At 53.3% G+C, this 12,067-nt stretch overlaps 1 protein-coding gene across 1 annotated transcript in view; it reads left to right on the forward strand.

Annotated features, from left to right (window-relative positions):
- Positions 1-2,180: 2,180 nt before the first annotated feature.
- The window catches only part of Osbpl5 (oxysterol binding protein like 5), a 72,732-nt gene continuing 62,845 nt past the window's right edge, over positions 2,181-12,067 (forward strand). Inside the window, exon 1 of the mRNA XM_052762619.1 lies at positions 2,181-2,280. Coding sequence (XP_052618579.1) covers positions 2,266-2,280 — 15 coding nt within the window. The 5' untranslated portion in view covers positions 2,181-2,265. The remainder of the gene's footprint in view (positions 2,281-12,067) is intronic.

The raw sequence follows: 12,067 nt of genomic DNA on the forward strand, positions 1-12,067 counted from the left end.
ACTTGATACTGTCACTACTGGACACAAGCTTGCTAGGTGCCCAGTCGATACTGAATGGAGGAGAGGAGAGGAGAGGGGAGGGGAGGGAAGGGAAGGGGAGGGGAGGGAAGGGAAGGGGAGGGGAGGGAAGGGAAGGGAAGGGAAGGGAAGGGAAGGGAGGTAGTGAAGAGAGGAAGGAAGGAAGTAGAGAAGATAAGCAAGGAGGAGGGAAAGGAAGAAGTAGGGGGAGATGAAAGTGGGAAATCAGAGAGGGATGGAGGGGAGGGAAGGGGTGGGAGAGGAAGCAGAGATAGATGTCAGACAAAGAGGACTACAGCGGGCTTTCTCTTTGGGCTGCCAACCAACTCCCAAATAAAGACACGGAGACTTATTCTTAGTTATGAATGGTCGGCCTTAGCCTACGCTCGTTACTTGCTAGCTCTTATAACTTAATTGAACCTGTTTCTCTTCACCTATGTTTTGCCTTGGGGCTTTTTACCTTTTTTTCATTCTGTTTGTCCTACCTCCTGGATTCCTCTGTGTCTGTCTGTCTGACCCAGGGTGTCTCCCTCTCTCTCTCCCTCATTCTCTCTTCTCTCTCCTCCTGAGCCTAGATTCCTCCTCCTACTTATTCTCCTGCCCTCCAGCCCTGCCTATCCTTCTACGGCCTAGCTACTGGCCATTCCGCTTTTTATTAGACCAATCAGGTGCCTTACACAGACAGGGTAAAACAAATGCAACACATCTGTACATAGTTAAACAGATGCAGCATAAACAGTGTAACACATCTTTACAGAGGACAGGCAGGGATCTGCAGTGTCCTCTTGGTAAATGCTAGGAACCCCAGCCCCAGCTGCTCCGTTCAGGACGCCCTAGGAAGCTAAGAGCACCCAGGATGGACAAAGTGAACATCTCACACATACTCCTCTTGTCCTGCCTGTCCATAAAGCAGCCTCCTTCTGCCATGGTGCCCCCCAAGTAGACATGGGATACTAAGCTCCCTACCTGAATCCCCGCCCCACAGTGGCCAGGACAAGCCAGGGAACCTCTGAGAGAGTCAGTGCCCACATCTATGCTCTGGGCAACAGGACACCTTCCAGGAGGAGCCCATCCTCGTGTGTTTGCTGAGCACTCATGTACCGTAAACTCCCCTCGTCTCTTTACAAAGGTCACTTCACTTGACCCTTATGAGGTGGGTAAAGGGAGGCACAGAGAGAGCCAGATTCTGCCGGCAGGTGGCCTCGAAGACCTCCTGTTTCCTCTTTGAAGTGTACAGGGCAGGGTGACCTGCCAGACTGCCACTCTGAGCAACCTCTGCTGCCCAAATCCTGTGGCCCTGACCACTCTCCCCTGCATGCTGAGGTTCACTACCCAGGAGTTCATGCCAGGAACAGAGCTAAGTGTAAGCAAGCTGGTCCTTGCCACATACCAACACACAGAGGCAGATACCCACAAGTGCGGAGCCAGGGACAGTTTTGCTGACATCCTAAGTACAGTAGAGAGACACTAACGCTGTCTGTACAATTGCCCCCCACCCTCACAACCACCCCTGAGGAGCCCTTCCGGAGCAGGCACGGTGCTTCTCCCCAGAGAGGCCTCCTGGGAGCTACCAGGGAGGAAGGACAGCTGGACAGGGGAGGAGAAAGAGGGACAGGGGAGAGGAGGGAAAGGTTGGGCAATGGTGCTGGGAGAAGCTGGCGCCCACTGCTCTAGATACAGAAGATGTGCCACATACCGCCTCTGTGCTTTGTCCCTGGAGGAGAAAGACCACAGAAGGGTTAGGGAGTCTGTCAGTGGGGTCTTAGGTGTTTGTTCTAGACTAATTTCTCCTTCTGCAGCCCCTGCCCAAATCAGCCGCAGAAGAGACAGCCCTGGTGTTAGGTAAGTGCGTCTCCTGCTGCATCCAGGTCGGGCTGGATGCCCAGAAGAAGGCTGCAGAGGACCATGCTGGAGGGGACAGCTGTCCCCGAACATCACACACCAGGCCATTGTGGGTCACTATTTGCAAGTCTCTGGGGTACATCCCAGCAGCGAGCCCCTCAGCCCTAGGTCGCGTGCCTCACGCGCCCGCTGCACAGATCCACACTTGCCTGTAGCTGCTGCCATCCCGCCAGGAAGAGCCTTCACGGGAGGCGGGGCAGTCGGGTCCGGCTTGCCATTGGCTCTGAGCGGCTAGTTGGAGGCGGGACTAGTCCACTTGGGGACCCAACCCACTGGAGATAGCAGAGCTGAGCGTGGAGAACTGAGGACCAGCCTGGAGGAGAGAGAAATCTGCCCCGTGCCCTCATGCCGTGCTGCACGGTGAGTGCGCAACACCCCCCACCCCACCCCACCCCGCGCAGCCTTGTCCCATCCCTGAGGCTACACTGCTGAGATGCGCTAGGAATCTGGGGGTCTGGAGCTCTACGGGGAGGAGGCTGGGGACCCTGTAGGGTTTTCTGCTGACTTCAAAGTTTCCTGGAGTTGCACCTGGTCAGCGGAACCAGACGTCGTAGGGGCACCTCTGCACAGGTCTGCTGTACCCCAGCAGTTGTCAGCCTCACAGGCCGATAGCAGGCGTGATGGGAGCAGGCAGCTGGTTCCAGCAGCCCTGAGGTGCCTTGGGCAGGGATGCTGCATTGCACCCACACACGGGGCCCTGCTCCCTTGTCAGGGTGGCTCCTGCCACCACCTACTGCCTGCACTACTGCCAAGAGTGGTGAGGGGATCGCATACCCTTCCTGGGTAGGGAAGCCCAACAGGCTGGCCAGACGCTTGCCGGCAGACCTCACACTCTATGCCTCCTTCTGCCGAGCCCTCTCCCAGGCTGTCTGAGATTTCCAGCTTAGCTCACTCTTTAAGAAGAAAGGGGCTGTTTATAAATTCCTAGGTTAATATTGCATTGGCGACATTTGGAACAATATTGAGGTGCTCTTTGGACATCTCTCCCCATGGCAGGAATGGACAAGAACTTGGCTTAGACCCATGCTGGGTACAGACAGGGTCCTGGGGCTAACTGGGAGTCAGCAGGCTGGCTTTCCCTGGCTGAGGCTAGCTGGGGCCTTTGAGCATAGCTGGGCTCTCAGAACACTGGTTGGTGCAGGCTCCCTAGAGCAGCGGTTCTCAACCTGTGGGTCGCAACCCCTTGGGAATCACATATCAAATGTCCTGTATAACAGATATTCATAACAGTAGCAAAATTACAGTTATGAAGTAGCAATGAAATGATTTTATGGTTGGGGGGGTCACCACAACATGAGGAACTGTATATAAAAAAGGTTGCAGCATTAGAAAGGTTGAGAACCATTGCCCTAAAAGGAAGTTGGCTTTGCGGCTGATATGAAGGGACACACTGCTCCCCGTTGCCCATATGATGTCTAAGTGTCCATCGGTGTATGGGAGAGGCAGTATCAGCTCTTGGAATGGCTCCTGACGAAGGAGGTGCTCTGTCTTGGCTCTAGATGTTTCCAAGAGCACATTGTGCGGAGCAAGGCTTGCCCGAGACCCTCAGCGCCGGTCAACGTGGGGAGGCTGGGATCACATGAGAGCTGCCAGGGGAGGAGCAGGTGCCTGTGACTCCTGCTCCTCACTGCAGCTGCAAAGAAACAGGACTTCTCTGCAGTTCTAGACTCAAAGGGGCTCTGAGCTCTGGGGCAGGGGGGGTGGTACTGGTTAAAGAGGATTGAGGCGGTGATGGAGCCTTCAGGGTCTCATGCTCCCCAGGTACTAGTGAAGTCGGGGTTACTGCTCTCCATGGCCAAAGCCCAGGAGGAACAAGGGTGATGGCTGCTGCTCACTCTCTGCCAGCCTTTATGTAACACCCCTTGTAAGAGGCAGCCACAGACCGCTTGCCTGTCTACCAGGGAGCCCTGGCTCCTAGAGGCTCACCCGGCTTTCCACCCTCATCATCATCATTTCCAGCCAAGGGTCCCACCCATCAGTGACTGCTGTGCTCTGGAGTCTTTGGAGCATCGTGACAGAACAGCCCCAACCCACCCCAGCCCCAGCCCCAACCCACCCCAGCCCCATTTCTAGGCAAATATGGCAGCTGAGCATCTGAGGTGGGGAACCTGAAGCTGGAGATAGTCCTGACTCTGTGGTCTTGGAGGACCACAAAGCCATTCTGAGCCTCAGTCTCCCCATCTGCAAGTGAGAGAAGTGCCTGCATCGAACATGCACAGGCAGGACAGTAGGCTCCCAGTAAAGGTTTGAGCACTGTGCCTTGCAGAGCTCACAGCGCCAAGTCACCTGCAGGGCAATTCCCATGACATAGTCCAGGGCCCAGGACTGCCACTCATCCTAGGAAGACAGAAGAACTGATGGGGCTAGGTGAGTTAGGAATGGTCAAGAGTCTGAAGTTGGGACCACGGGTACCTGTGAGTCCTAGCTGTCTAGTGCTCTGAAGGTCTTAACAGGATTTGGGGTGCTATGGCCCTCCTTATACTACAGTGCCCCTTTTCCTCTGCATTGCCCCTCTGGGTAACTCCTGTCCAGCTGATGGAGTCATTACTGTTTCCCAATTCTGTGACCCTCTCTGTACCTGGGGCAGAGTCTGCTAGCTAGGCTGTCCTTGCTATATCCCCCCAACCCCTGGATAGGACAGCAACAAGTCAACTCCACTAGCTGCTGCTCTATCCATTCCTCTGAGGACACACAAGCAAGACAGGAGGCCCCGCAGGGCCATTGCGGGGCAGTGGGAGCTGAGGAGACAGCTGCTCTGCCCCCTTGTCTGTCCCTACCCCTCCCTGCCTGCCTCTTTGCCCCTCATTGGGTGCCCCAGGTAACAAGCCACATTCCCAGGTGACAAGATGGCAGGTCCAGGTCTCCATGCGTACTGTGGCCAGTGGTCTAGTGAGTGCACCTGCCAGATGGCCTCTCCAGTGGGCCCTTGTGGCTTGTAGGTCCTGCCTTCACCCTGTTCCCAGATCTATTAGGTAGTGAGCTTTCAGAGTGTCCCAGGACTTCGGAGACATCTGCTGACCAGTCAGGGCAATGCAGACCCCTCTGCCCTAGCAACCCTGAGCTAGCTTGACACCTGGTGACCAGCCCAGGACCCAAGGAAGCCCTAGGGAGAGGCCCCCAAACTGAAGCACTCCATTCTATGAGCTGAGCTTGTCCTGAGATCAGTAGCTGGGATGTAGCAGGGGTCAGCCCAGGGAAGTGAAGACTGAGAGGTCACATGGCAGGTCTCAAGTTTTCCATAGAGGCTATTCTGACCCTTGTCATTGGCCCTGCATGAAGCCCATCAAGCAACAATGTAGGGTAGGTGGCAGGGAGGACCAAGGTAGTGTCAGCCAGGTGGCAACAGACTCTGGGCAGGGTGTAGGGTGAGGTCCTGTTCTCAAGCCGTAGGCTCAGATGCCAGTCTTGATGCTCCTACACTGGGGTGAGCACTTGCATCCTTCTCCGCTTGCTGTTCCTGTCTGGGAACTATACCAGCGACAGCAGGCGTCCACTGTGTTCCGGAGAACTGAATGCTTACAGGTTGCTTGCTGGGTGTGGAGTGAGATAGGTGTTTTGTGTCTCAAAATGCCTGTGTATAGCCTAGGCTGACTTTGAACTCCTGATCCCCTTGCCTCAATCTCCCAGTTTCTGGGACTACAGGCATGCATCCCCACCCCCAGCTGAGGACTCAGTTTTGGTACTTTTAACACAGCGTATAGACCCCAGGTGCAGTGCCCACAGGCCCCACTAGCAAAATGTCCTTTAGCTTTGGGCCCCAGCAGGGCCAATCCCCCCTACAAGAAAGTACCTCACAAACAAGGGCTGCATGAAGGCACCTGTAGAACCTGGGTACTAGGCTCTGCCTCAGGGGCTGCTGTCCCTGAGAGGTGGGACCTTCTGTGCTCTGTAGACACTAGGCCTGGGTCTGAGCCTCTAACCCCAGGCTGGGCCCTATCCAGACAACTGTTGGTGCCTGGGAGGCTGGGCTCCGTGCACTGTCCCTCAGGGATCTCGGCTCCCAGTTCCTCGACATCCTCTTTGTCTCTGGCCAGCTCCTGGCCTTGGCGGGCAGGAAGAGGTGAGGACGAGAATAGCAATTGGGCTGAGAAAAGCCTCTAGAACTCGTGTGTTTCCAGCCAAGGAGGAGAGGGCAACAGCAGGATGAGAAGTGGGTGGGCCAGCGGGTGCTCAAGTGAGAAGATATGCCTGCTGCCCCTGGCTGATGAGGGCCAACCCCTGAGGCCATGGTCATGGTTGGGGTAGAGCATCTATGAGCCACAGAAGCCAGGAGCAGGGATGACTATAGGAGGTGTGGTTGGGTTGGTGGCTGCTGGGGAGGGCCAGGGAGGGCTTGACAATCCCAACCTCCCAATACTGGGCTGTTGCTTCTCTCCGGCCAGAGCCCCACCCCCTAGGCCTCATGCACCCCAAGCCTGTACAGTCCATTTGGAGCCTCACTGCCTCTGAGCCCCCATTGCATGAGTCAGAGAAGACAGGTTACTCCAGCCCACCTCATCCTCACATTCTCCAGGGAGAAGCTGGAGCAGGGACAAGGACACTCAAGGCTTGCCAGCCGGAGAGACCTGCAGGGCACCCAGTGCCAGGGTGACCTGCGACTCTGTCTCCATCTTTCACCTCCATCTGGTGAGAGTCACATCTTGGCTGAGTCAGGAGCTGTCCTTTTGAGGACAGCAGTCTTGGCTGGCCCATCATGTGTCCTTGTCACACGAGTGTCTGTTTCTCCAGACCCTGCTGCTCTAGGAGTGGGTGGCTGCCACATCTTTTCTGGCTCTGTCCCCAGACCCAGGGACTGTCCAGGACAACCTCAGGCTGGGGCTTGCTGGGACCACAAGAGGTGGGACCCAGAGGTACTGCAGCTGTTGGAGAGATAACAGCCAGGGAGGGGGCTGCAAGGAGGGATCTCTAGGCAGGCTGCCCATCCATCTTTCTGTGTTTAACCATCTGCTCCCCAAGGCAGCAGTCTGGAAGATGGGACTCAGCCTCACTCACCACCAGGTAGGTCCCCCAGGGACACACAGTGCCTGGCCCTGGCCAGATAGGTATCACACCTGGGCGCTAGCCAGCTGTGAGGCTGCTGCTCGCTGCCCATCTGGGCACTGAACTGGCCTCCCTGGGCTTCTGAGCCAAAGGTTCTGACAGGTAAACATTGCATTTCTCCAGACCTGGGACTTGTCCTTGATACTGGCGCCCCGTGGCTCTCAGCACCGTACCTCACCTCAGCTGTCCTTGTCAAGTGTGTGGGAAAAGCAAGGACACACGGGCGGGGCCTGTCTAGCTGTCTTAAGTTATAGCTCTCCCCACCGCTGTAAGGAGACAGGAGGGGAGGACAACGGCAGCACAGTCCCCAACCCGGTAACAAAGCCCTGTGACCGGTGTCAGGATGTTCTCCACTCTCACTCCTCACCAGGCACTGGGAGTCCCTGGCCAGAGCCCAAGGACTATGTTCGCAGTCAGTCCACACAAGCACGCTACATATGTGTTTCCTGGTGATCTCAAAGCCCAGTGGGCCTGGAAGTCAGCAGCCCTGCTCAGTGACAGACACTGCTTCTTGGATTGCTCTTTCCACAGAGCAATCCAAGAAGGGCTGTCAGCTGCAGGGTGGCTGTGGGCCACCCCCACGCCATCACACTCAGCGCCGGGGACAGTTCATTTAAACTTATTTAGATTTATTTTATTTTTATTTATGTGTGGGGGCCACCGCTCGGCATGTGGCCAGCCACTGTTCCTCTCTATCTAGGAGGAGATTGCTTCACTCTTGGAGACATTTTTGACACCATTATCAAAAGTCAATTGACCGTGCTGGCCAGGGCTGGTGTCGCATGCATCTGTGTGCCAGCAGATTCTACCCGGGTACTAGGGTGGCTTCTTCTAGTTCTGGGAAAATTCATGCATCTTAACAGGGATCCATCAAATTGGCATGTAGCTTTGGGAAATGGGACATCTTCAGGAGCAACTCTGGAACATTCCCACCTACATCCCATGTGAGCCCAGTGTCCCAGCCACAAAGCAAAGTGTGCCTTGGCAGTCACAGGCCACCTGAGGCTCTTTAAACTGACATTTAAATTTACTGAAGTGAATTCCTGGGTTGCTTACTACACCCTCAGTCTGTATTCATGTGTGACTGGTGGCAGCCACACCGGGCCACTTTGCTTATAGAATATTTTCATCATTTTGGAAATATCCGTTATATAATACCTTTTTGGTAGGAGTTGTAGGAGGCCGAAGGTATAAGAACCCCCAAGTTCTGGGCTGAGGGGCGGGGTGGCTCAGTTTGTAAAGTCCTTGCTGTGAAAGCATGAGGACCTGGGTTTGAGTCCCAGAACCTAACTTTGAAAAGCTGCACATGGTGGGCCACACTTACAATCCCAGTGCTGGCGAGGTGGAGACAAGTGGATCCCTGGGACTCAGGGGTGAGCCAGCCTAGCCTAGCCTAATCGGAAAGTTCTAGTCCAGAAAGGGACTTGAAAAAACAAGGTGAACAATGCCTGAGGAACACTTGAGGGTGATCTCAGATGGGGACACACACACACACACACACACACACACACACACACACACACACACACACGGAACAAGGGGATAGAAAGAGGACAAACATCCCATTGGAAACAGCTGGAGGATCGGGTCCCCATCCCAGACCTGCTTGCAGCCAGGAAGGAAATGCTTACCCCAGTTTTGCTCTGTCCTCTGCCTCATAAATGGTCTTCTCACAGGTATCCACTTGTCCCCTCTACCCTCAGGAATGAAGTGGATCCTTCCTCTGAGGCCAGAGCGATGGGCACACAGAGGGCCTTTATCACTCCCCATCCTACTTCTGAGCCTCACAGTCCCATCCACATCACTCCAGGCCACCCTGTGTCCCTTCCTCTCTGGCCAGCAGGTTGAGTCGTCAAGGACTGAGCATGGACTGTCAGCCTGCCATGGGGTTACCTGGCCTCCAACAGGGCAAGATTCAACCCATCCCCTTTCTGTCTACCTGGGCCTAGGATTGGACCAGGCCCTGAGCCAAGAGTTGCTCTGCCCAGGATGGAGGACCCCGACACCTACTGCCCAGCTGCTCGTATGTTGACAGGCCCCTCACCCAGCCAGGATAAGACTACACTCATGGTCCTGCTGGATGCTTGCTTGGGGCCCCGGTGTCAGAGACCGAAAATACCAGCGGCCACATCTATTCTCTCCTTCCCATACCCTGTCCCATGAGTCCCTAAGACAGCTACCCCAGACCTTCCTGCCAGTTTCCCAGTGTCTATGGCCCCTTCTCACATCCAGAGAGTCACTCCCTCAAGGAGTATAGGTCCCAAGCTGTGCCTGATGACCAGACACATAGTGGAATTTGCTCTGGACAGGGCCAGGTCTGGATCTGGAACAGAATGGCCTCCAGGAGGGCCCGCTACTCAGCTTGTACCCACCCCACAGCCCCTCTGCATCTGTGTACATGTCCCACAGCCCCTCTGTGTATGTGTGCACGTGCTTCTGGAAGACTGCTCCCTATCGCTGGCATTTCTGTCCATCATTTCATCAGTATGACTTTCTGGGCTGTTCTGGGCTGTTTCATCGCAGTTGTGCTGATGAAATACCCTGATAGAATCCATGTAGGGGACAGGGGGTTCATTTCAACTTACAATTCCAGCTTACAGTCCACTATACCAGGGAATTTAAGGCAGCAACTTCAAACAGCTGGTCCCAGCCAGCACATCCGCAGTCAAGAGCAGAGGGAAATGAATTCAGGCTCCCTCCCAGCCTTGCTTGTGCTCAGCTCCATCTCTCCACTCTTACATAGTTCAGGAGCTCCTGCCTAGGGAATGGTGACATCCGCAGTGTGGCATCAGTCAGCTTAATTAAGACAATCCCCCACAGATATGCCCACAGCCGCCTGTCCCCTCTCCCTGCCACTGTTGCCCTGTAGACAATTAATCCCTCATTTGGATTCTCTTCTTCCCGGGTGATTCTAGGTTGTGGCAAGTTGACACTTGAAGCTGTCACACCGGGTACCATTATAGTTCACACAGATCGTCTTGCTAGTGTATGGCTGTCTCCACAGTGGTGTGACTGCCGCCACAGTCCAACTGCAGAGAGGTCTGGACACTCAGTGTCCACCTTGTCCCCTGCCTCTCACCCCTGGGAAACCTGATCTCTCTTCTGTCCCTACATTTCTGCCTTTTCCCGAAAATTGTACAAACAATTGGTGGGTAGACATCCGTTTGTGCTTCTCCCATGCTGCAGAGAGCTTCTGGGATTCCTGCATGCTGCTGAGTGAAGGAAGGGGTTCAGGGGTATGTCTGCTCTGCCAATGCCCTGGTGCTCCTATGTCACATGCCGGCTTGCTTCTGTCTTGGGTGTCTGCAAATGAAGCCATAGACAGTACACACATTTCTGTGCCATGTCACTTTGCTTGGGTGGGTGCAGTGCCACGAAGCCGCTGAGTCTCCTAGAAGTGTTTAAATCTGAAGCTGCCGACCTGCCTTCCAAAGGCCAGAGCCACTTGGCATTCCTTTCAGTGACACGCAGGGACGCTGTTGCTCTGTGGTCGCCCACACCATCTGGCTGTCCTGTGCGATCTGATTTGCCAGTCAGTAACTTAGGGGCTCCAGGTCCCAACAGCCCCTTCAAGGGCACATCCTAGCCCTACCTCCTAAGGGTATCACCACCTCCCAGTGGTACCACAGGTTGGACACAAATCCTCCTTACATGGTTTTGACAGACACTTCTCTGGAAAGCGGTACAAGGTTTGTCTGTCTGCAGAGAAAAGGCCAGTTGTCAGAGTGCCTTTTGTTTGGCAGCTTGCCTTTTCTCCACTGATCTGCCTTTTCTGTCTTTGTGTCTGTGTCAAAAACCAATGGCCCGTGGATTCCTGGACTCTGCTCCATTCTGTTAATCTGTGTCTTTCTTTTGCCAACACTAATCCAGCATGGAATTGATTCTTGTGCGTTCATGGAGAGTCCCTAAGCCAGGTGGCAAGAACCCTACCACCACACAGGTTCAAAACTGTATTAGCGATTCTACTTTTTAAAAAACTGTTTATTTTTATTTTAAGTATGTGTATGAGTGTGGGCTTGTGTGGAGGCATGGGCACTTGAGCGCAGGTGTCTGTGAGGCCAGAGGCATTAGTAGCCCGGAAGTGTAGTCACAGGCTGTTGTGAGCTACCCAGTGTGGGTGCTGGTCACCAAATTCAGATCCTCTGCAAAAGTAGTGCCTGATCTTAACCATGGAGTCGTCTCTCCAGCCCCAGCTACTTTTGGCCATTGAGATGGTTTAACAGGGAAAGGTGTTTGCCCCTCTCTCCCACAAGCCTAACAGCCTGAGTTCAATTCCTGGAACCCATATAAAGATGGAAAGGGAGAATAGATTTCAGAGAGTTGACCTCTGATCTCTACATACATGCTGCAGCACGGTGCCCCCTCCACACATACGTGCACACACAACAACACTAATTATAATCGGTTTTCAAAAATTATTAATATACATTACTTACGTAAAGTAATAGGTTTCTTTTGGGATTGGTTTGGTTGCTCGAGTCTTGAAAATGGCTTTTATTAGTTATATATATATATATATATATATATATATATATATATATATATATATATAATACCCCTTCCTCCTTCCCACACCTCCCTTGGCACCCTTCTTCTTTCATGTCTTTTCGTAGAATATTTTTAAATGTTTACAAAATAAATATGTTTCCATTGATATTAACTATAACACAACTTGATACATTTTGGTAATAAACAAACCCATATGTCCATAATTCAGACCAAAAACTGAGAACATTTTAGCCTCAGTCAGCACTGGGCTCCCAGAGGTAACAGCATATTGGCTTTTGTCACAGAGATTACCTTTGCCTGTGTCCAAACTTATGAACAATATTGCACAGTAATATTCTTTTGTCAGGCTTCTTGTATACTTTTAATGCCACCAGTATTCATCTGTGCTGTCAAATGAAATTTCAGTCTAAATACTACTGAAATACACTGAACTGCTAAGGAACACTGGGCTGTCTTTGGGTTTTGCCTGTGTGAATAAGCTGCTAAAGTTTTATTCTTATTATTTGTAATTATGTGTGGGTCTGTGCACATGACTGCCCAAGGAGGCCAGAAGAGGGCATCAGATCCCTGGAGCTGGAGTTATATACCATTGTTGAGC

Source organism: Peromyscus californicus, unplaced genomic scaffold (assembly GCF_007827085.1).
Source record: "Peromyscus californicus insignis strain IS unplaced genomic scaffold, ASM782708v3 Scaffold_4__1_contigs__length_199733344, whole genome shotgun sequence".
Classification (NCBI taxonomy): Eukaryota; Metazoa; Chordata; class Mammalia; order Rodentia; family Cricetidae; genus Peromyscus; species Peromyscus californicus.